We start from the raw sequence: 25,467 nt of genomic DNA on the forward strand, positions 1-25,467 counted from the left end.
CGCCCTACCTGAGTTTCAAAGATGCATAGCGGAGTGTTGCTCCTTCAAACTCTTTTAAACTGGGGTCTGGGTTAACTGTGGCCGCGTGCAAATCCTAGGGGGAAAACAGATCCCGGTTAATGGAGAAAGGGGGAAGGGCTCCCGACGGGGGCATCAAATATCAAAGGGGAGAAAAGTTCTCCCGGCAAGAGGCAGAGAGTAGGTGTGAGCTTAGGCAGATAAAGGGCATGCAAGGGCTGCTGGATGCTGGCTCGGTGCAAGCCCCAGGTTCTTACAAGACAGGGAACCCGGGGCAGTCAGCTTGAAGTCATTCGCAACGGGACACATAAAAATAAATAAATAAATAAATAAATAAATAAATAAAGGCAACATGTGTGTGAGCTGGGCGGCCCTCCTAGCAAGCCCCATCACTGTGTCCCTGCGGAAGGGATGATATTCATGAGGAAGAAAAAGATACAGCCACAGCCATGCAGAAAGGACAAAATATCGAATGATCTAGAATCTGACAATATACTTGCCTTCCAAATGTCACTATTAATCTTTCCCCCATTCAGAACAGCAAAATCACTCCATGGCTGTTTCTAGACATATAATTATTCACATAGGAAAAAGCACATTGATTTAAAAGAAAAAAAAAAAGTAAAGAAAAAAAAGGAAAAAAAAAAACACAAGACACTGTTGTTAGCATTGATATCCACAGGACAGGTTAGGGAACAAATTCACTCTACCAGCAACTGGTTAGCTCACTCTAGATCTAGATTATCACCTGAGGCCTAGGGCGGGGAGGAGAGTGATGGTGCTCACGTTACTTACCATGGAAATGACTGACCATTGCTAGCGGTCAGTGTTAGATCTTCTAAACATGGCCTTAAGCACACAATATGCTTTCTGGGATTAAATGCCTCGTGGACCTAATACCACGGGAACCTTTTCCTCTCCCGCTAACCCAACACAACCATCTTCTGGATGTGGGGGTGGAATCAGGGATGGTAACTGTCCCAGGGAGGATCTGAACACTGGGGAATGTCCCCGGTCAAGGGCATAAAAACTGGGGGCTCAAATTATTTTCACGTAAAAGAAAAAAGGACAAGGACAGGGCAGGAGGGCTGGTAAGGAACACAGCCCAATGTCAGCATCTGCTGAGATTTAACTGACCCAAAACAGCTCGCCACAGTCTAGTGTAAATTCTTCCAATTCGTAAGAAGCTCTGCTTCCTTGTTACACGCAAGCTTCTTCACAAATTGGTGCTTGATCACGAATGATTCTGTCAACAGAATCCCAGAACAAAGCGCGGAGCCTTGCCTTGTTGGGAGACAGCTCGGAATAGATCTTTGCATCTCAACAGCCTTTCCATTGCCCTCAGACAACAGGCAATGTGGTTGGGGTTTTTTTCTTCTTCCCTTTCCCTTTCTATCACAGTGAATGAATATCCAAATATTTTTCATGTAACATTTGGGGAAATAAATGAAGCGAACAAAACCCAGGGACATCGTTATGAATGCGTTCCACTGATGTGTCAGGCCAATCGCCTCTTTTCTCGGCTAATAAATCACCAACGGAGACCTTGTTCAAGTCGCTTTTCAACTAAAGCCCTTTGAGAATGAGACGGCAATAGTGACCCATGATTCCTGTTCACGACATTACTATAATTCTGAAACCCACTCAGAACAGGGCAGCGAAGTTTAAATATGCCAAGTGTTGAAAGGTGTGATCGTTTAACTGGGCAGGACGCGAGGAACGTGGAGCCCCTTGTCACTGTCACCACCGCCTGGCGGGCGTCACTGTCACTTTCTTTTTTGGACTAAACACCCGAACTGCAGTTTTTCGAAATAAAGTGGAACTTACACCACTATATCTACTTTTTAAGAAATAATCACTTTTATTGAGCAAAAGGAGTAGGGAAGCTGCCTAGCCCGTCACCTCTATCCTTATTCCATCCCCCAAAGTGGTGCTCAGTTTTCACTGAGGAGAAAATTCCTCACACAGGAGGGTCTTAACTTATTAGCCCAGGAGACCTGTGAGCCCCCTGAAATCGGGGTGGGGTTTTGCACATGTGTGTTTTCCTGGGGAGAAGATCCCCCACTCTTCTGTTTCCAGAGGGGCGGGTGACCAAGAAAGGTTTAGAATCACCCTTGTAGGGGGTCTCATGATAAGGACCTGAAATCGCAAGAATTTTAAGCTAGAATTTCTTTCTTTCTTTTTTTTTTTAAAGGACAATAAGCCTATTTGATCCCATATCATCATCACAGTTTACGTGTGAGCAGTATTTGTTTTTTCATTGAACCTGAATGTTGAAAAAGGTTACCAGGTAGTGAATTAGTAAGACTCCAGGTAATTATGTTCTTGAAGAGAAATTTAAAAAAAAAAGAGTGGGTGTTTGACAAGAGAAATCTGAAATCAAATTATCCTTAACAGACAGTGTGTGGGGAGAGAAAGAGTATTTTTCAAAACAAGTATTCAGAAAAGCCTTCAGCATTTAATTAAAATAGTTCTCTGTATGCATGTATGGTTTAAAAATTTTTTTTAAATGTATTTACTCTTTGGATGTTGGGTCCCTGTAATGTAAAAGTTGATTATAATTCTAAAATTCTATGAATCCAGCTCTTATGCTATGGAGACATGAGTCAGCTGGCAAACTTCCAACATTCACCTCTTACAGATTTAAATAAAACAAAGGTCATATACTCCCAATTTTTCAAAAGCTAAAATAACAAGGGGGCTCTTAAAGAAACCCTTTAGTACAAAACTCAAGTAAGGACTAACAGAACCTATGTTATGATTAGGACAAAAGACCCTTTTCCCCTCCTATATCTACAAGCACTCATTTTTCGAAATTTTCTCTCCTATAGAAGTGACCATAATTTTTCTTTTCTTTTTTTAAATTAAGGGCAACAAAAGATAAAAACAATCTGTCTTGAGTTTTAAGAACCACACATTCTATACATCTAATTTTTTTAAAGCAGAGAGAATACAACATTTTAGCTAATCTTTTTTTAAAGACATCCCAAAGAGATTGTTTGGTTCTACAGAAAGTCTGTAGTCTGCATGCGGGAGTGAGAGATGAATGAAGAGATGAGAAAAAGGAAGACAGTGACAGAGAGAAAGGCGGGTGGGCACTGGGCCTCTGGAAGGACAAGGATGTTGGACAGGGACAAAGCTAGTCAAGGAAGAACAGAGACCGTGTTCCATGAGCAGTAAGTTTCCAACTGATAATCTCTGAGGCAATGCAGCTAAATCTTTGCACAGTGGAATGTTCTCGGGCCAGAGTTACAGGTGGGGACATAGTCTCCTGGTGCTTTTCTTGACCTTGACTGGGTAAAGCACCCCTTCTCCTAATCAAAGTGATCACACTGAGTTCTAGGAGAGCCTTGAAGCCTTAGCAACTCAGAGGCAGTGGTGTCCCTGGGGACCGACCTAGCTCCTGGAGCATGGTGCCTATCATGACCCTTCATGACCTTTCAGCATGGTGCCTTTCACGACCTCACAGTGAATGTGTGTGACGGTGGACCCACTAAGGGAATCCAATTGTATAACCTTGACTATGTAGGGTTTTCTTCATCCTTATTTCTCTCCTGGGATCTCAGAAAGCAATTCTACAAATCAAAGGATGTATTGTCATTCTACTGGAAGAAAGAGAACACTGGAGTGGACAACATCAACACCATGGTCTTGAGGATGGAGTCTGAGGGGACAAAAAATGTTCTAAGAAGCAGTATCAGAATGTAACCTGGAGAGCAAGCGTGGAGGGTGAACCTGCTGTGAACGAGGCAGAGAGGAAAGCAAAAGAACATTCCCCAGTGACTTTGACGGAAGCTATAATCATCACCTCCACATGCGTGGGCTTCAGAAGTTCTGCTGCAAAGCCCAGATTCAAATTCTGCCTCTGCTCTCATCTGCTCTGTGACCTCCGTTCCTTGTCTAGGAAACAGGGCTACGGAGACCTCACCATCAGAGTGTGGACAAACAGATCGACAGCATGAGCCCTTAGCATAGGGACCGCCTGCCCGGAGTCCAAGACATGGCCGTTCCCCTATCTGCTCTCTCTTTCCAGGGAGAAAAAAAAAAAGACGGCCATTGGTAAGAATAAAAAACAGGTACCTACGGACTATAAAGTGTTATGAATCATGCTTCTTGATCATCTTCTTGAGACTTAAGCCTCGGTACGTGTGGCCTTGACGATAAATGGCAGAGCCTGGAATATTGGAACGTTAAGGAACAGGCCAGGCGATGTGAATGAGCATTGACCATAGATGTGTGCACCTTTTCAGACTTCTTAAAATGCTTTCTCTGTTTTGTTGGATGCAACACTATCAGAAGAACAGAGCTGTGGTGTGTCATGCAAACATAACCCAGAGAAGTTAAAAAAAAAAAAATCAAACTAGTAAACAGACTGACAAACACGTGCACAATTAAATTCATCTTTGTGGGCGCCTGGGTGGCTCAGTGGGTTAAAGCCTCTGCCTTCGGCTCAGGTCATGATCTCAGGGTCCTGGGATCGAGCCCCATATTGGGCTCTCTGCTCAGCGGGGAGCCTGCTTCCTCCTTTCTCTCTGCCTGCTTCTCTGCCTACTTGTGATCTCCGTCTGTCAAATAAATAAAAATTTAAAAAATCTTAAAAAAAAAAAAATTCATCTTTGTGAGCTAAAGGAGGGTCAAGAGAGGACCTGGGGCTCCAGTGCTGGCTTTGCTGCTACAGCAAGTCAACTAAGAACTCACCCAGCCACGAACCTGGTTTATTCCTTCATTCAGCTTCACCAGGTATTAGACATGGTGCCAGGTGCAGGGAACACAAGATGAGGGGGGACAGGTCCTCACCCCCACCCCAAGGAGGGTGGACTGACATGCTGCAAGTAATAATACTATAAAAAGACACCATGTTCACAGACCTGTACCCCTAGGGTTAATAATACATTATATGTTAATTAAAAAAAAAAAAAAAAGACATCATGGAATAAAGGGCTTTCTAAGCAGAGGGATGGAAGCAGTAATTCCCAGGAGAAGCTGGGATGAGTCCAAAGGGGCAGCGACATATAAACAAAGATGAGGAGATTAGATTCATTAGAGGACCAGCTCTTAAACTCGCTCTATGTAGAATCACCTGGGAAGTTTATGATAAACGCAGATTTCCAGGTCCCACATCTAGAAAGTCCAGCTCAGTGGCCTCGGGTAGGGACCAAGGAATCAAAATATTCTGCAAGCCTCAGAGGTCACCTTGGCCACCGTCCTTGGCTTACAGGCTGAGAATCGCTGCCATAGCATTCACTAGGCCCTTCTAGAAGGTTCTCTGCAGTCATGATTGAGTCAAGAGTTTAGTAAAAAGATGACAGAATAGCTCCTTTATGTTTTCATCTTATTTCTAAATGTATATGAAATTCCACAGGTTCTAACATAATATACGGAATTTTCCCTCCTAGGGAGTTAGCGGCTCAGGGCCCTGACAGACCCCGGGAGTGTCGCACCGAGAATGGAGTGAATGAGGATCAAGATCACAGTTCTGAGAAACAATCCCACCTCCGCTCACTTCAGATGCACTTTCTCCTCCATACTTCTCTTCTTTAGGAACCAGGAACCCCTTCAGTTGGAAACACTATAAGGCAAAACTTGCCTATAGGCCAACAGTGATTCATAAAAATACTTTGCACGGCTCCTTTCTTCTCTCTAAAATTTGACATCCAAGTAATTTGGAACAAGTCAATCGACTGGGGGTGAGGGGGGTGGTCTGGGAGATCACTGTGGGCCCAATTTCAATAGCAAATGCTTCCTGGCCAGTTTATAAACTTTAGAAAATACTGCTGGCATACACAGAGGAGACATTACCCATTATTAGCACTTCCCCAGTGAACTCTGGAATGTAAAATGTAAAAATTTCAAACTGTAAGGAAGCTTTCAGTACTAAACTTTTGTGAAGCAGAATCAACAGATTTGGCACTTACTTGAGTCCCCCCCCCCACCCCCAACAAAAGAGCTCGGGGCGGGGGTGGGGGGAGCTAAATAAAATATGGATTTCTAACCTGACATATTACAAGTTTCTCCTCGTCCTTAACATTTTGCTTTCTCTCACGGTTCCAAATTAGTATGAAATAGATTCCATTCAGGGATCAAAGAAACGGTGTCAGAGAAATCATCATTTCTCTTCCACTGTCATTAGCACCTGAGACAACGTTATCAAGAGAAGTCGTTTTCTAGAAGGCTCTGCGTAGGACACTGCTGGCCCTAGGGTTGAGATGAAAAGCTGTGAGACTCACCAAGTCCCCGCCGCTGCCGCCCCCCCACCCCCCAAACAGAACTGTGAAGCCTGGGGCCGGGGCAGGGTCAGTAGACCTTCAGTGAAGCTTCATTCCACCACCAGTAGGTGGGTGACCAGGGGCAAGCTTCGCCTCTCAGTCTTGGTGTGGTCAAATTCACAAAGCAAATGACAAGGGCAGTACCAGATGCGCAGGGTTCTACTGGGAGTTGTGAGATGAGGCATGAGCTTGGCACCATTAACACTTCATTACCCTTGGTGCCTTTGAATTAATATCCACGTCAGCGTCTACACGGCCTGGGTATACGGCAGGCTGGGTCTTTCCCCTGCTCTCCCTCCTCTTCTACCTGCTCATACCTTTGCTTCTAGGATTTTAACATATTGCCTTTTAGATGTGCTTGGTTCTTGCATACAATGGCCTTACATACAGGGGGAAAATGTGTATGAAGTGAAAAATCAAAAGGCTGATCGGAAGAATATTCCATTGGTCTCCTGGGTAGGAGGGGCACGCGCGCGTTCTCTCTCTGAAGCTTAAAACGACATGTCCTTTAACAAAGTTCCTTGGAGGGAGACGGTCAGCACAATGGCATGGTCAAGAGCAGAAGAGAGGCATGAGACGGGCAGCAAGGTAGAAACTCACATAGAACTGGGACAGAGCGTAATATCCAAGGCCGAGAACTAGACCCACGCCCCCTCCTACCCTAGCTGCACAGTTACAGCACTCAGAGCTTTAGTTAACTCTTTCCTTAAATAAGGAACATATTAGCTGTCCTCTCCGTCTTGAAGGGAACAAATGAGAGGGCATTTGTGAAAATACACTGAAAGCCACAACAGCGATGCTGAGCACTGTGGATACTTTAAGGGAACGCTGAACTCTAGGAGAAGAAGCAGGACGCGAGGGCCATGGGACACAGTCTGAGCCTGGGAAGGGGCCCAGAGAGGTAGCCAGGATGGGAATGGGAAGCGGGTGTAGAGAAGGGGAAAGAATAGGCCCGTGAGGGATCAGAAGGAATCTCAGGGATTAGCGGTGGACTGTGCTACCTGACCATCCTTCCCCAGGGCCAGCTGCCCACCTGTGATGCACACTTCCCAAAATTTTCTGCAGAAAACATGGCAGCAAAAACCTGCCATATTTATTGAAGAAATAAAAATCCGAGTCCCCTAAACCTTGGGCTGCCCTCCTTGGACTTGACCACACCCATGCCTTGGCCTCAGGAGACAGGCTTTAAGAAGAACTTCGTTTCTTCTACCTGCAGAGGACAAAAGTTCCTGGGACAAAAGTGACATCTCAAAGAGAGCCTGATCTCACTTCTGGGACACTGAGAAAGCACCGTGGGCCAGAATCTCAAAGCCAGCGAAGGTGAGGGAGAACAACTCTGGCCTAGGGTCCAGGAGCATTTGGGATCTCTGAGTTCTAGACCCATGGTGTTGCTGGTCGCCGACCTGTCTGCGCCTCAGTTTCTCTGTCTGTAACGTATGGATACTGGGATCAGCTGACCTTTTCCTGTCCTCCTATGGCCGTAGGGCACTCCCAGGTGAAGATGGTTAAGGGTCATAACAGGGGAACAAAGCCCTGGAATGGAGAAAGAAAATCTGACAAAGATGCCAAGGGAAAAGTTGTACAGGTGAGAAAGAGAGAGGGTGTCTGCTCCTTAGTGAGCACAGAGGTTGTATCCTGGCTGGCTCGGCTTCTGGGAGGCACTCGGTGGTCCGGGGAGAAATGCCAGGACACAACTAGGCTGGGATGGGAGGAGGACCCCATGTCATGCAAGCGCCTTGAGGTTCATCTTTGTCCCCAGCACACCTAACACAAGGTGAATAACCGAATGGAATTTGCTTGGCAAAGAGCAACATGAGACTTCAATAAAAAGTTACCAGGGCTGCCCAATGATAAGCAACAAAGTCCCACGTGGTCCAGTAGTGCGGAAGCATGTGTCTGATAATCACGCTCAAGGGCCAACCAACTGAGACCCTTGTCTTTCACGGAGGGAATAGCTCACCCCAACCTGTCACTCGGAAGACCGAGAATCTGAGGCCCAGACTGGGGAAGGGAGGTGCTGAAGCCCACACTAGCGGGAACACACTTGGAATGTGGGTCTTACTACCTCCCAGAGGACAGCAAGTCTGTAAGCCCAGATGTAAGAAACAAGATACCGTCTACTTCCAAAGCCAGGAAGCGTGAGAATGGTCGTGAGGACACGGAGGCGCTCTGCCGGGGAGGGACTGGTTCGGATCCCCTCCAAGGCCTCAAGGTCAAAGAACATGGGTTGTTGAAAGAACGAAAGGCTGTGGTAAGATAGGCTGTGTGTTAAGGTTCCAACTGCTTTTCTGGAAAAAGCCATTGCTTAACGTAACCTTTTCCAAAGGCCACGCTCTTGAACATTTTGTCACCAGGATTCACCAAGGTTCACCACAAGAATCTCTGTATTAGGAAATACCACAGTGCAATTATTTTTTTTCATGCCTCAATTCTTTGTTTAAACATCACGTTTCCTCCTTGGGGACAGCAGAAATTTACGTTGCTATTTATGTCTAAAATCATGTCACTTCTGCTAAATAAACAGATCCTTAAAAAAAAATTAGAAATTATGCATGGAAGGGCTCTCCAGGGTTATTCTTATAGACATCGCTTCCATGTAGTCAAATGGACCCAAGGCTAATAAGATATGCAGTAATTATAACACGTCTGGCCAAGAGACGTTCTTCCGTGTGTAAATATTTTATGGAGCAGCATCCAGCAAAGGCACCTGCAGAGCAAAGTGTTGGTTCAGTGAGCCCCAGGGAATCTTAACCACTTCTCATTAATCGGCCTCCCTTACTTTCTCGACCTACAGTGCTGTTTTCCAGAGCCCAAAAGCCACGAAAAAAATGAAGACATCCCTGAACGATAGTCATTACTGCTATTTACGCTAAGAGGAAGCATTTTGGGGTCTCAAATGCAGGATGTATGATAATCAAAAAACTTACCTCCACGGCCTGCTGGGGCAGAAGCAACAAGTCTAAAGAGAAATCACACAAGTCACAGCCACCCTACTAAGCGGTTAAAAAGATACTCCATTTTACCTCGTGCTCTGGGGTGGGAGATGACGTTACAGAACTAAGTGACCCTTTCCTAGAACCATGACGATCGGCTGGGATGGAGACGGGGCGTTCCCACTGAGTCGTCCCTGTTGGTATGTGCCAATAGTAGGTCCCAGCGATGTCATTGATTCTCTTCCAGCCGGGCGGCAAATCTGGATCAGTCTGAAAGGAGTGATCACTCCATATATCTGCTGGGAAATGGAAAACAAGAGGGTTTTCTTAAAAGAGGAAACAATGGCAGTGTTCCATTTCGGCACTAATAATCTGGAGAGTTCCATAGGCAGGTATGCCCATAGCACTAATGAGAACTAAAGCCATCCTGCGGACACAAAGTATGGTAAAGGGAACCACATGGAAAGAAATAAGAGAACTGGAAAGGAAGACTGACCCTTGAGAATACAGACATAAGGGACCCATGACCGCATCATCTTCCAGCTTTAAGAACCCTGTGGGGTGCCTGGGTGGCTCAGTGGGTTAAACCTCTGCCCACAGCTCAGGTCATGATCTCAGGGTCCTGGGATCGAGCCCCACACCGGGCTCTCTGCTCAGCAGGGAGCCTGCTTCCCCCCTCCCTCTACCTGCCTCTCTGTCTACTTGTGATGTCTCTCCCTGTGTGTCAAATAAATAAAATCTTAAAAAAAAAAAAAAAAAGAATCCTATGAACCAGCTTAAGCTCCATTAGCCAAAAACAACTACCCAAGCAAAATTTGCAAGGTTACACACAAAATCCACTGACTCCTTTATAAATCAGTAAGACTTACTGGTTGGTATCTTATACCATTCTCAGCAATGAGCATAACTCTCATTTTTTTTTTTAAAACCGCTTTCTGTAAACGAGTACTTTATTTATATCTTCCCTTGGCTTTCACAACTCCTCCCATTTGACTGTAAACATCTACAAAGCAGCAATGTCTTTTGTAATGCTCTAGAATTCTAAATTGCACCCAGAAGATTCCTAAGGAAGGCAGACCAGAAAAGCCTTGGAATTCAAGACTAGTAACATAAATACAGGAAGGAGGGTAGGTGTGGACAACAGAGAAGGGTGGGGATTGTGGCAAACTGGAAAGCAGGTGTAAATTCCAAGGTGTTCAAATTCAAAAAAATAATGTTTTAAACACTGTGGGGACTTAGTTGGGGGGGGGGGTGGGAATAAAATACAGGTGCTGGGCAATTTCAGCAATCCCTGGCCTGTTTAATATTTTATCAGTTTACTGAATACTTCTCATTTTGGCCTTCTTTGAGTTGAATATGAGAGGAGTTGAAGAGCCAGAGAAAAGAGAGGCAAAGAAGTAGAGGAGGAGGGGTGCCTGGGTGGCTCAGTGGTTTAAGCTACTGCCTTTGGCTCAGGTCATAATCTCAGGGTCCTGGGATCGAGCCCCACATCAGACTCTCTGCATAGCGGGGAGCCTGTTTCCCCCTCTCTCTCTCTCTGCCGGCCTCTCTGCCTACTTGTGATCTCTGTCTGCCAAATAAATAAACACAATCTTAAAAAAAAAAAAAAAGTAGAGGAGGAAACCCACGGAGACAGAGGCACAGTGGGGAAATCACAGGCAGCTGTATCAACCTACGCACCTAGGGAGTAAAACTTAAGAAACCTGTGTTTCAATCTGGGGATCACTTTTTTCTATGGATCGGGCCCTTTTCCGGTGGGGCCGTTGGCAAGAGCCAGGGGCTCATCTCAGTAATTCAAGAGAGAAGCACGTGGGCCTCGCTCTGCGCAAAGCTCCCTGCATCACGTGGGCAGCGCAAGGAGGGGAGAAGGAACCAAACAAAGAGGCTGATTAAGACTAAGGGCACAGATGTGCATTCATGCGCGTGTCTGGCATCCCAGCGTTCACGTTTCTCATTTAAATCTGCCGGAGGCCAATCTGCAACTCATCTCAAATTATGATGGAAACTTCCCCTCCCCCGACAGGAAATTAAGCATAATTAAATAATTTCAACTTACCCCAAATTTTCAGAAACCACTTGAAACAAACATGTATACACAACTTTGTCCTGTCTCCTTTTTAGGGGGTTGTTTTGGCTTTTCGCATCTCAACGGGGGCAGGAAAAATAAAATACATGGGTGTCCGGATTAAGAGGGGGAAAATCCTACCAAGGGTATTTCCTTGTCCCATTCAAGTGGCTTATGGAGCCAAGCTGTGGGACTTAAACGGACATAAAGAGGATGGCAGGTACCATTTCTATGGTTTTTGAGATCCAAGGGCCTGAGTTTTATACATTTATCCTAGTTGTCTCTACAGCTGGGATATGAGCATGTATCAGAATACGAAATCATGTCAGACCAAGGACAGAAACCAAAATCTCTTCTGAGATTTTGTTGGAATAAAAATTAAAAGGGAATTGGGGCGCCTGGGTGGCTCAGTGGGTTAAGCCTCTGTCTTCTGCTCTGGTCATGATCTCAGGGTCCTGGGATCAAGCCCTGCATCGGGCTCTCTGCTCAGCAGGGAGCCTGCTTTCCCCGCCCCCTCTCAGCCTACCTCTCTGCCTGCTTGTGATCTCTGTCTGTCAAATAAATAAATAAAATATTTTTTTAAAAAATTAGAAGGGAATTTATTCTGTTGCTAAAAACTGATTAATAGTGACATGATTATGATGGAGAAAGTGAGGTCAGCACATCTACATTATTATTAACAGTTCCAGAAACATTTACAGAACCCCTTCCATATCACCCCACATTGGGTTTTAAGGGATATAAGCCCTGTGAGGGCAAAGAGACATTGTATCCGTCTGTACATCATCATGTTCCCAATACCCAGCATGGCAAGTGTTCAATGAGTTGGATGGGTGGTGGATGGGATGGATGGATGATGGATGGATGGATGGAAGAATAAACAAGGAAGGTGGAATGAATGAATGAATGAAATCTTTGAATGATGGGACCTGGATCTTAGCAAAAGCAGAATTCTGAAGAAACCAGTTCTGTGCAGTTCCACACAACAGAGCAATTTCACAACCCCCAGGAACAGCAATGTCTACTTCTCTTTCATGGTGTATGTGAATTTCTTACGGATAAAAGGAAACATAATATGAAAAACTGGAAAGAGTCCTGGGCTGGTGGCCAAGAGACTTTGAGTTGAGACTCTGGTTTTATTTATTTATTTTTTTTAGGTTTTTTTTTTTTTTTTTTTATTGATAGGTTCCACAGGGAATAGTAAGAATATGCCTTCAGTCTCATTACAATTCATTCTGTTTAACCTAAATACCCCCCTATTTCCTTTGTTTTCCTACATAAAATTATGTACCGATTTAAATAAGTACATTGGACCTTACTCAACAGGTCCGTGGTTTTCAACTGTTATCATCAAATTAGGAGGAAGACCGCGGTGTAGGCAGGCAGGATTCCAAGCCCTTCCAGACCCTTCTGACCACAACAGCATGATTTCTGTTTTTTTCCAATACTGGTCTTGTATGTACAATTTTCCTTGAAAACAGGGATGAGGTTTATTATTATTGTTATTGTTTAAAATAAAGTTTGAAACCATAGCTAAAGCAAAAGTACGGTGGGGCCAAGACAGCTAAATCCTAAGAAGCCACTTCTGTCAAAAGATTATTCAAAATATTGCAAAGCCGCTTAAAACAGCTGTCCTCATACGAGTACCACAGTGCATACGGCATGAAGAAGGGCCTGCAGACTCAATCGACAGAGGAAAAATCTATAAACACCAGGTGGTAAAAGGAGAAAGTTCCGACCCCTTTTGATTCTCAGAAAACTGCTTAGTGAAGCTTTGCTGATAGCCAAGGAGCTGAGGTTGCAGAAAGGAAACGATGTCTGATGGTCTCATTGCCCTTCTGATTCTCAGAAGTTTCCTCAAACTGCGTTGTCTGTCATGCCCTGCTTCCTGACAGGTCTGCCTGGAGTTCTGAAGTCACGGTATTCTTAGTTTTCTGTGGGAATATCCTAAAAGACCTCCAGCCTAGAGAACTCTTCTTTTTGGGTGAGCCACCGTGGAACAAGATCCAGTCAGCACTGCACGCAAATCACGGGATTTCACCCCAGTCACCCAACCTCAGGACTAGAACGCAGACCAATTCTGTTGGTGCAGAAGGGGGTTACTTAAGGAAAGACTATAGGAGAGTTAAAATGGAGAGCTCTCTAGAAAGCCTGGAGAGTATTTTTAAATACTCCGGTAAAACTAGACATGAGGGGACTCAGCAAAGACTCTGAATATAGTGTCGTGCCGTCGGCACGGCAGCCGAGTGTGAACTCGGTATGGGGCCTTGGTATTTCAGCTCCGCCACTGGTTGTCTGAATGATCTCCACCAGGTTACTCAATCTCTCTGGGCTTCAGATGCTTATCTGGAAAATGGGTATCTACTCCACATCACTGGGTATTGTGTAAAACACTCAGAGAAAGGTTGACGTAGAATAGGCATATTTACCACATAAATGTTCACCAATAGGGGCGCCTGGGAGGCTCAGGTATTTAAGTGTCCAACTCTTGGTTTCGGCTCAGGTCATGATCTCGGGGTCGTGGGATCGAGCCCCATACTGGGCTCTGTGATCAGTGAGGAGTCTGCCTGAGATTCTCTCTTCCGCTCTCCTCTGCCCTTCTCCCCCACTAGCTCTTTTTCTCTCAGAAAGGTGTTTTTAAAAAAATGTTCACTGATGGGGCGCCTGGGTGGCTCAGTGGGTTAAAGCCTCTACCTTTGGCTCAGGTCGTGATCTCAGGGTCCTGGGATTGAGTCCTGCATCGCATCGGGCTCTCTGCTCAGTGGGGAGCCTGCTTCCTCCTCTCTCTCTGCCTGCCTCTCTGCCTATTTGTGATCTTTGTCTGTCAAATAAATAAACAAAATCTTTAAAAAAAAATGTTCACTGTTATTGCTATTATTTTTCTTTAAAGATTATTTACTTATTTGACAAAGATTGAGAGAGAGAGAGAGAGTGAGCAATAGAGGGAACACAAGCAGCGGGAGTGGGAGATGGAGAAGCAGGTTTCCCACCCAGAAGGGAGCCCGACGTGGGATTCAATCCCAGGACCCTGAGATCATGACCTGAGCCGAAGGCAGACGCCTAAGGACTGAGCCACCCAGGCGCCCCTATTATTGCTATTATTAGTAGAGATCATCATAGGTCTCTGAAACCAACAATGTAATATATTAAGTTCACTAAATCCACCATAAAAAATATTTTCATATGTCCAAAGGAAAATGCTCACTATGGAATTTATGGGGTTATGTGATTATCATGGTTCAAAGAATAAATACAAAAGAGGATAATCTGAAGGTGACTCTTTCTCTGGAGAAGAAGGTCCACCAGACTCCCTTAGGAGGACTGGGCTCTAAGGACCTGAGGAGGTCAGGTAAGACCAGGTTCTAGATTCTACCCACCCTTCCTTGCTGGGCTTCTCCCCTGGCTGGCCGTGGCTCTGCCAACACCTTCGTTTCTTCAAATGTCTGTCTGTCTCTTTATTAACGTGTAAAGAAAAAAACAAATATTTCATAATTTAAAAAGTAAAGACTCATGTCCCCTGTCATCTCCTTTAAAGCAGATTTGTGGGACACCCGCATGGCTCAGTCAGTTAAGCTTCTGCCTTCGGCTAAGGTCATGATTTCAGGATTCTGGAAATGGGCCCCGAATCTGGCTCCCTGCTTAGTTAGCAGGGAGTCCGCTTCTCTCCTTCTGCTCCTTTCCCCCCACCTCGTGCTCCCTCTCTCTCACCCAAATAAATGAATAAAATCTTTATATATACACATATATATATATAAAGCAGATGTGCTCAACTTTTCCTAGGTTTCTCTCAAATACAAACCAACCCCAGAGGAATAAAGTTGTCTTGTTTTTGTCTGATTCCCGAATATTTTCTCCCACTATGGGTCTACGGCCTTCATTACAAAAAAAAAAAAAGTCCCCTACCCATAAAGTAAAAAACACCTTCACATACACTGCCACATTTAATGCTCACACCAATGCCAGCTAGAAGGCCAGGGAGGGAATATTAGCAAGCCAGGACAAGAATCCAGGCCCAAGGGCTATCAGCATTGCCAGAAGGTTCTAAGAGAGGGTAACAATACTGCCATTAACGAAAAAGGTAACAAGGGTCCTGACACTGACTGCAGGCCAAAGCACCCGGAGCTTTACCGCAGGAGCTCGTGGAGAGCCCACAGCTACCCTCTGCAGAACACAGTGATGCCGTCTCCTTTCTAAGGCTCCGGGAGGACAGCTGTTTGGTTTAAAGCCAAGGGGGGAGACTATGTCCCCATGTTTACATGGATGTTACTTCTTCAGACACCTGACGGCTTGGGGGAATTGAGAACTTGAATAAATAGTGGTGAAAACCAAAGACCACAATGGCTGGAAGTCTGGGGCTCTGAGACCAGCCTGAGGACCTGACCAACATCAGATACTAAAGCAAGAGCACAGGGGACTGGCCCTGAGCCCTGGACCACCCCCGTGTCTAGGTCAGTCCACAGAAGGCCACTGCCAGTGTCAGCTTTCCATAGGATCCTCCTTTCTGGGCCTCCCTCCGGCATTCTGCGTTCCGTCATCTGGGCAACCGCAGATCTGCAGCCCATCCCCATCAGGAGCCCGAGGATCAAATTCCAAACTCAGGCACACTGCGGACACTAGGATCCCACCTCGCTGTCCCACCTTCCCTCCCTACAGGATCTTGCACCTAACAGGGGCTCGGATTTCTCATCACTGCGTCTCACCGAAAGCACTGTCCCAGGCTGACCGGACGACGGCTCAGCAGAAGGGGCTAAAAGCCATGGGTGCCCTTTCAAAGTGGCTCTGTGGCCCTTTGTTGTTTGTGGTGTCATTCTGGAAGCAGGACTTGGAAGTCAGAGTATAAAAATAGCAGGGCTGAGAGCCCCAGAAAGTCCCTCTTGTGCTGAGAGCCTCCTGGGCCAATACTTGGCATGGGAACAAGGAGCCCATCTGTGAGCCTCAAAGACCCGCCCCTTCCAGCCACCTCAGGCACCAGAGCTGTGGGCCTGGCTGCACTTGGCCTCGTCTTCGCCTTCATCTTCACAGGAACCCACTCCCCACTCCCCTTCTCCCACCCCAGTGGAGCTGCATGAGAGGTAAGCCCACATCCAGTTATCCTCTCCCCTGTGCTAACTTGCAGGAATCCAAGGGTCAGATGAGAACAAATTAGCATCTAGCAGCAGCTGGAAATTTCCTCTGTTGCTCCAGAGGCCACGGGAAGGAGGAATGGATGAGCTGAGATTCTAAATTTGGCAAGGTCTGCAGTGCAGAACACAAAAGGCTTCCCTGGGGTCCTCAGAATGGCACTCACTCCCTTCCCTCCACATTCCCGTACCCAGCACTTTCAATGTGCAAGGCGTGGGGTGAGGAAAGAGGAGACAGAGTAATTCATCCAGCAAGTATGTTCCATCTACTCTGTGCCAGGCATTGTTTTAGGGCAGGAGATACAGGGGGCATCAGACAGATCCATTCCTGCACCAGTGATCTGGGGCAGTGGTTCTCAAGCATCAGTCACTTGGAGAACCTTCTAGAAGCCATCACTGGGTACCACCCCAGAGTTTCTGGCTCAGTGGGCCTGAGGTAGGGCCTAAGAATCTGCATTTCCAACAATTCCCAGGTGACACTGAGTCCATGCTGCTGGTTTGGGGACCATGTTTTTAAGAATCACTGGATTAAGAACCAAAAGATAGTGATTCTTTCCCATCAGACTCCATCTAACTACTGGCTCCACAAAATAAAAAATGTGAATGTCTATTTATTTGGTCATTCACTCATCCACATACTCACTCACTTTTCAGATGGAGGGCCTCCTATAAATGCCAAGTGCTATTCTAGAAGCTGGGCATATGGTCACGAATCAGTGTGTCTGGGGAGAGGGTGGGCTCTCTGAACAAGGTGGTCTGGGAAAGTCTCTGAGGAGCAATGCATCCCCACACTACAAGGGGCCGGGCCTGTGAACAGACGGGAGAACAGCATTCCCGGCAGAGGGACTGAAACTCTCACGTCATTACAACCCAAAAGTCACTCGAGCGAGGGCTGAATGGTCTACGAGAAGATTCGAGGCTGTGAGAGCTAGGGATTTACCCTCCCATGCAAAGGAACTCTTGAAGGTCTTGTGTGATCCGTGTTCTTAAAACAGAAAGGGGGGAGGGGGCACCTGGGTGGCTCAGTTGGTTAAGCTGCTGCCTTCGGCTCAGGTCATGATCCCAGGGTCCTGGGATCGAGTCCCACATCGGGCTCTCTGCTTCTCCCCGCCCCCCCCCTCGGCTTGCCTCTCTGCCTACTTGTGATCTCTGTCTGTCAAATAAATAAATAAAATCTTAAAACAACAACAACAAAAAACAAAAGGGGGGGCCTGGGTGGCTCAGTCAGTTAAGCGTCTGACTCTTGGTTCCGGCTCAAGTCATGATCTCAAGGTTGTGAGATCAAGCCCCACGTCAGGCTCCACGCCCAGTGCTGAGTCTCAAGATTCTGTGATCCCCCTCAACCTCTCTCTCAAAAAAACTAATACTCAAATCAAATCAAAAGAGAATACTGCACATTGCTGCCATTCTTGGAAAAGAAAAAACTCTTCCAAAGTCATTGTTGCCCCTAGCTCATCTCCTGAACAATATCATTCCTGAAGGAGCCACATGCTTTAATACAAACAACAGGTTTCCCTCGCTATCTCAAAGTAGATGAAACCTTTCATCAGTCAAAATGGCATAAAGCTAAGGAACAATTACCATTAATTTTTTTAAGGTTTTCATTCATTTATTTGAGAGAGAGAGTACACAAATGGGGTCAGAGAGAGAGGGAGAGGGAGAAGCAAACTCCCCGCTGAGCAGGGAGTCCCATATGGGACTCGATCCCAGGACCCTGAAGTCATGACCCGAGCCAAAGGCAGCTGCTTAACCGACTGAGCCACCCAGGCACCCCTACCATTAATTTATATGGAAACATTTTTGAGGGTTCTTACACCCCAAAAAACCACCTCTCTTAGGCTTTGCTGATATGTCAGGACACATCTTGCTAACAGAGGCACAAAATATATCGAGACAAAGAACAGACACAGTTCAAAGCTATGGCCAGCTGATGCTGAGTTGCTGAGCGTAGGTCCCCGGAAGGAGCTCGGTGGGGCCGCTCTCGCTGCTGGAGCAGCACGCTGTCCCCATAACAGCTCAGTGCAAAACAAAGATGGAACACTTTTCCCCTTTTTAAATAAAAGTGAAAATCCTCCTTCTTTTGCTTAGCGCTGACAGGTACTAATGTAGGTGTTTTTGAAAAAGCAACATGGCATAGCACAAACTTTGGAAAAATGGGACTACCTGTATTTGACTTTGACTTTAAAACTCTTTTTCATGACCTGGTGGTCAGCTTCCCTTGGCTCTCTTCTTTCTCTCTCAACTACTGAGTCCCTCTATTTTTTTCTGGACCCAGAACTTCCTTGTCAGGATAGAACAAGCAAGACTCTTGATTCCCTCCAGCTGCACCCACAAATTCTAGAGACAACAGCACAGAGCCAGAGCACAGAGCCAGGACTAGATCATTTATTACAGATTTGCTGGGGGTTCCCAGCAGCGTACGGAGGCTGCTTGGAACATGGAGTGAAACTGTCCTCAGCCAAAGGACCTGGAAAACAATGACTTTGGAAACAAGGGAACAAATCCCTAGTGTCCCAAATCCGTGAGCTCTCAGAAGTCTGACCCACCCGTCTGCCAGACTAGGAGGTGGACAGGGGAGAGAAAGCTCGCCCCCAAATTTCAGGACCTCTTCTACTTCTTAACCTTTATTTGCAAGGCATATTTGGGACCCTGAAATGAAAATTATACATGGTACTCAATTTGCACTTTTCCACGTGGCATTCTTTTAACAGTTACAATAAAATTTTTAACAATTTTAGGAGCATTCACTTCCTCATACTTTTTCTCATATTTTTCCTTTAAAATATTAATATAAAACTTTGGGCGCATCCTTGAAATAGGAAGCTATTATTCGTAGCTGAGGATTTTTCTGTGAAAGATTCTTGAGTAAATATTCCAAGAACTCACTATTCAAACAGTCCTTAAATTTGGGCCTTGTGTATTTTTATCAAGTATTTTGATATAAGATCAACATGAAATTTCTTCATTTAAACTCCACGGAGACAGGGTCTTTGCTGGGCCTAGTTGACTAAAATTGGTTCAGGGCCAGGTTCCTATCACAGAGAGGCGCTCTGGAGTCAGCCAGCAGCCGTGTCCCTGGGTTCCCACACTGGCTCCCTGTGTGACTTGTGACAAAGGGCTTCATTACTAATGGCCAGTCTGCTCCCCGTACAAAAGAGCCTAGGTCAGCTCCTACCCCACAGGGCTGATGGGGAACAAAGCACCTAGCACAAAGTTGGGCACATAGTAATCACTCAGTGAATGCTGGTTCATAGCTCTTCATGGCTTCATTCAAACATGGCTTTGGGGCATCAATGACAGTTCATTTAAAAATGAACTAAGATTTCCGAGTTTACAGTGGCCAAACGGGGTATTTACTAAGAAGACTGTTTTTATTTAGATCAAGACAACTAGATGATTGTACCTGCCACCCACACATCAATTCAGAAGGAACGTATCACAGGCGAACACACTGGTTTGAGCACGTGGCACCGCTTTAATTAGAACGTGGCTGTTTTATGTCATGTAGGGAACCATTAAAGAAGCAGAAATGAAATCGGACCTAAAGAGCTTGTGAAGTGTTTCTTACTAGTGAGGACAGCCTTCTTTGGGGACTGCTTCTACTCCACTTCACGTCCTCAGGAAAGGATGTATATAGGAACGGTGGGGGGAAGATAAAGAAAATTCTGCTTCTCTATTCACAGACCATTACCCCAAAACCTAAACACAATACGTGAGTCAGGGACTGTGCAAAGACAAACTTAAGGGGCGCCTGGGTGGCTCAGTTGTTAAGCGTCTGCTTTTGGCTCAAGTCATGACCCCTGGGTCTTGGGATGGAGCCCCACATCAGGGTCCCTGTTTAGTGGAGAGCCTGCTTCTTCCTCTCCCTCTGCAGCTCCCTCTGCTCGAGCTCGCACTCACTCTCTCTCTCTTAAATAAATAAATAAGATCCTTAAAAAAAAAAAAAAAAAGACAAACTTAAAGACCAAAAGGTGTAAGATGTAAGTAGCTACAAGTTTTCTGGAAGAAAAACTGGTATTTGTAAATATCCACTCATCTGTACAAACCTACATATAACAAAGGTTAATCATAGGACCTGGCTAAAGATTATTTTAAATAACATCATCAAAAAAATGGGGGGGCCACACCTGGGTGGCTCAGTCATTAAGCATCTGCCTTAGGCTCAAATCATGATCCCAGGGTCCTGAGACAGAGACCCACATCGGGCTCCCTGTTTGGTGGGAGGCCTGCTTCTCCCTCTCCCACTCCCCCTGCTTGTGTTCCCTCTCTCGCTATGTCTCTCTCTGTCAAATAAACAAAGTCTTTAAAAAATAAAAAGCAACAAATATCATCATCAGGTCTCATTCTAAATACCCAAACATACAATAAAACATGTACTTCCCTACCAGTTACGAAATGAGATATTAAAATCTAGGGTGATATGGAATATAACCTAAGAACACGATTTCCTCTTAATGGGTGTGCAAAGTACAAAGTAGCACAATTTACAAACACCTCTGAGAAACCACAGGCTTAATGGGCACCCCCCACCCACCAAAAAAAGACCTTATTAGGGGCGCCTGGGTGGCTCAGTGGTTTAAAGCCTCTGCCTTCGGCTCGGATCATGATCCCAGGGTCCTGCGATCGAGCCCCACATCAGGCTCTCTGCTCAGCAGGGAGCCTGCTTCCTCCTCTCTCTCTGCCTGCCTCTCTGCCTACCTCTCTGCCTACTTGCGATCTCTGTCAAATAAATAAATAAAATCTTTTAAAAAAAAGACCTTATAAATAAAAACTTAAGACTTGAGTGGAGACTCGTATTTTACTTCAAGAAAGCTTTAGACCATTTCAGTAACCTCAATTTTATTTTTCTAAGAGCAGCTGGGGAAAATGTGTATTGAAACAACAAATCTCCAAAATCCAAAAGTCTACTCATAATAATGAATGGAGAATGAATGCAAGTAGGCATGCTCTTGAAATCAACATTTTAAAAAATAATTTTATTTATTTTTAAATTTTTTTAAGTTTGTTTTTTTTTTTAGTAATCTCTAGACCCAACATGGGGCTCAAACCCACGACCCTGACATCAAGAGTCACGTGCTCTTCCAACTAGGCCAGCCAGGTGCCCCAATTTTTTGATACTTTAAAAAGTAAAGATTACAACATATTTCTATAAAATCACTAATAGAGAACTATTGGTCCTCTCTCCAGTTGTCTGAGCGCACCACTCACCGACTGAGTAGCAGGAATATATCTTATTCAATGCCAGATAGGATTGTTACGTTTGGCAAGATCAACAAATCAGACCTGATGCCCTTTGCTTTGATGTTTGGGTATTCAGTGCCTAATCCTAAACACAGTGTTCTAGAAAGATCTATGATTATATGGAAATTAAGCAAAGGGTAACTGCACAACATTATTCAGAGAATGTGTCCAGCCGCCATAGCCTCGGTCAACCTAACCACATAACTTCCTTCCTTACTTGATTATTATTTCACAGTGAGCATTTGGAGAAAGGAAGACAAAATGCCACAGCAGGCATGAATCTTTCTTTGGCTTCCAAACAATCAGACAGACAAAATTACTACTGGCACTATACTCTTTCAAGGTAGACAACTTTGAAACTATATTAAATAGAGCCAATTTTCCTGCCATTATTTCGTCAGGGTCTTCAAAGAACCTCCTCAGGCAGATACACAGTAGCAAATAGGACAATGTGGAAACAATTCCAGGGGTCGCCTTACCAACTTCAAAGTCATTATTACTCTAAATGATGGTATACTAGGACTTGACTTCTCATCTGTGTTACCTATTAGAACAAAAGATGATTACTAAGAAGCTAGGAAATAGAGTATTCTCCAACAAACTACAATGTGATCTTTTATCAGCACATTAAAAGAGTATGGTAAATGCATGCTAGTTTTTCCAAAATCAAAGTCTATCTGTGGGAGACACAGAACTGTATTCTCATAGATAAAATGTATATATTTTGTTCCTGATACACGAACAAAAAATGTATTTCTAGAGCATTACAGGACTTTAGAAGTGCTGTAAGTTTTCCAGACTCATTCGATACCACCGAATTCTGCAACACAGGTAGAAGAGATCTTATTCCAATGTTACAGGTGAAGAAAGCTATTTCAGCCATGTGAACTTACTTGCTAAGGGTGGGAAACTTCATTGACTGTGGAGAAATCTCTGTGTAATTCTGTTTGGGAACCATCCTATTTGTTAAGTGCATTTTTAAAGGTTAAGTACCTTTAAAAATATCAGCACAGGGGCGCCTGGGTGGCTCAGTGGGTTGAAGCCTCTGCCTTCGGCTCAGGTCATGATCTCAGGGTCCTGGGATCGAGCCCCGCATCAGGCTCTCTGCTCAGCCGGGAGCCTGCTTCCCCCTCTCTCTCTGCCTCTCTGCCTACTTGTGGTCTCTGTCTGTCAAATAAATAAATAAAATCTTTCTAAAAAAAAAAAAAATATATCAGCACAGGGGTGCCTGGGTGGCTCGGTCAGTTAAGTGTCCAACTCTTAATGTCACCTCATGTCATGATCTCAGAGTCATGAGTTCGAGCCCCGTGTCCAGTGCTAGGCATGAAGCCTGCTTAAGATTCTCTTTCTCTCCCTCCCTCTACCCTTCATAGAAAAAATATATTAGCACAGCTGAACTAATCTGCTCCATCTGCCAGAGTGGTTATTGGGCAAGCTTTAATATTTGATAGAAAATAGGATGGGGTAGAGGAATTCAGAGAAAACTGTTTTCCTGAGATTACCTTTTAAAAACACAATTAAAAGGATAAGGGTAAAAGCTATTTTTTATTACTCCTTGAGATATTTATTTTCCACCTAAACCAAAAAAGAATTTAAAGCAGCTTTGTATATAAAGGATACAAATACATTTCAACCAATAAAAATAACATGAGATAGAGCCATGGAGTTGAGAAGAAATTTAATTTCTTGCTCCAAAAATTTACAAAATTTTAGTTATCTAATAAATGTAGTTTATCAAAAAGAAACTTTTTCCTAAAGCATCAAAAAGCAACAGATCTTAGCAAGCTGGAAACAGCACTGGAAGTAAAAAGGCAATAAACTGATAATAAAGGTTTTACATTGCATCTCAGTGGTCTTATTTTGTAATTTTTGTTCTAAATTGTAATTGCATTGTACAGTAGGTTATTAAATGTAAACATTTTTAAAAAAATAATAAAGTTAACTGGGCAAATCATTCTGTACTGCTCTTTTGCCTATGAGAAGTGTGGTGTTGGGGAGGGGGGTCTCGTAAATAAGACACCTGCGGGAGACACAAAGTTCTTCGTCAATATCCAGTGTCTTCTTCCAAAGCAACAGGGACTTTCAACAGGACACCTGGCCGCTCAGAATGCAGAATACATTTCCCAGCCTCCCCTGCAGCTCCCGGTGACCAGGGAGATAACATTCTAATCACTGGGGAAGAAGTACAAGAACTGTATGGCAGTTTTCAAGAACCTTCCTTATAGAATGGCTGGCAGGCACGTGTGATCTCACTGTCTGGAAGAGATACAGTGCCATGAACCACAGGGAAGCAGGCTATACCCTAGGGATAGTGCAGCAGTACAGCCAAGGAATTTTGGTTCCTGGGGTCAGTGAATTGCTACTGCCAGGTTTCTACATGAAAGGAAAATCAATTTCTATTGTAATAGGCCACTGTTATTTTAGAGTCTTGCATTACTAGCAGGTGAAATGGATCCTGACTCGTTTATATGATGGCGGGAAACTGAATTAGCACCTAGGAAAGAAACAGCTTCTAATGGGTTAGCTTTGGAATCTCATATTCAAACCCAAACCTACAGGCATCTTAATTGTAGGCTTAAGAAACCGAGGTTCTTAACTCCCAAACTCCCAAATTCTTTCTAAAACAGCGTATTGTTGAAATGTAGCTTCATCTGTTATCACTCATTCATTTTCTATCACCCGCCAAGCCAAGCATCTTAACCTCATCTCTGACTCTTGTCAAAGACACCAAATGCCGGGGCGCCTGGGTGTCTCAGTAGGTTAAGCATCTGACTCTTGGTTTCGGCTCAGGTCATGATCTCAGGGTCCTGGGATTGAGCCCTGCGTCAGGCTCTGCACTCAGTGGGGAATCTGCTTGAGGATTCTCCTTCTCCTTCTGGCCCTCTCCCTGCTGATGCTTGCTCTATCTCTCTCTCTTTCAAATAAATAAATAAATTCCCCCCCCCCCCCAAAAGCACAAATTGTGTTGGGCCTACTTCTTTACAAACCTCAAGAAATATCTACCAGGATGCAATCAACGACAAGCAACATGAAGCCATTTGTTCGATTCAAGGCTTGAATTCTTTGATCTATACCGTGTTCCTCCCCCAATCCCTCCAAATCTAGGTCAGGAGAGAAAAGCAAAGATTCTCCAGTGGAAAACAAAATGACAAAACCAATCAGTGGCTCCACACCTGTGTGACAGCTTCGTTCTTCTTTTCCGGCAATGAAAGAGTGGTGACGTACAGAACTCTGGGTTTTTCAGAGATGCTGAGGATACTGAAAAGAGGCAGGGCTATTTGTGCGATCCCATCTGCCAAGGATGCACGTGTAGAAAGTGTCATTTGTTTATGCGTCTCAAAATAGAACCTAGCATAAGACAATATTAGGTAATCGAGCCAAAATCCCAGGAAAGGACAAGTAAATGGAATGATTATTCTCAAAAATCTCAAATAATCAAGAAGGGCTCAAAGTTTAGCAGCACTGCCCATCTGTAAAAATTAGGATAAAGAACTATTTGGTGTTTAAATTGTGGGCTCCCAAAAGCAAGAAGTTTCAGAAACAGTGTCCTAGAGATGCCGTCAGTGACAGATTAAGCAGATTAAAGTCACTTAAAGCAAAGGTCAGTCCTGTTCCTCTTCTGATTTTAATCAACCAAGGTACCACGAGTACGTCTCTCACACAGTAGGTGTGCAATGTAAGTTTCCTGGAGGTAAGTGAATGTAGTTGGGAGTAGCTCCCTTTTTGCATAGCTCATCCTGTGAAACTAAGAAGCTACCTGGGACGCCTGGGTGGCTCAGTCAGTTAAGCGCGTCTGCCTTGTGCTCAAGTCATGATCTCAGGGT

General features: G+C 44.8%; 1 protein-coding gene across 1 annotated transcript in view; it reads right to left on the minus strand.

Annotated features, from left to right (window-relative positions):
* Positions 1–25,467, minus strand: part of APBB2 (amyloid beta precursor protein binding family B member 2) — a 375,440-nt gene that overhangs the window by 106,930 nt on the left and 243,043 nt on the right. The window contains exons 8-10 of the mRNA XM_080797039.1: positions 9,308–9,516; positions 519–581; positions 9–94 (exon numbers count right to left, since the gene is read on the minus strand). Coding sequence (XP_080653165.1) covers positions 9–94; positions 519–581; positions 9,308–9,516 — 358 coding nt within the window. The remainder of the gene's footprint in view (positions 1–8; positions 95–518; positions 582–9,307; positions 9,517–25,467) is intronic.

Source organism: Martes martes, assembly GCF_963455335.1.
Source record: "Martes martes genome assembly, chromosome: 2".
In the NCBI taxonomy this organism is placed as follows: Eukaryota; Metazoa; Chordata; class Mammalia; order Carnivora; family Mustelidae; genus Martes; species Martes martes.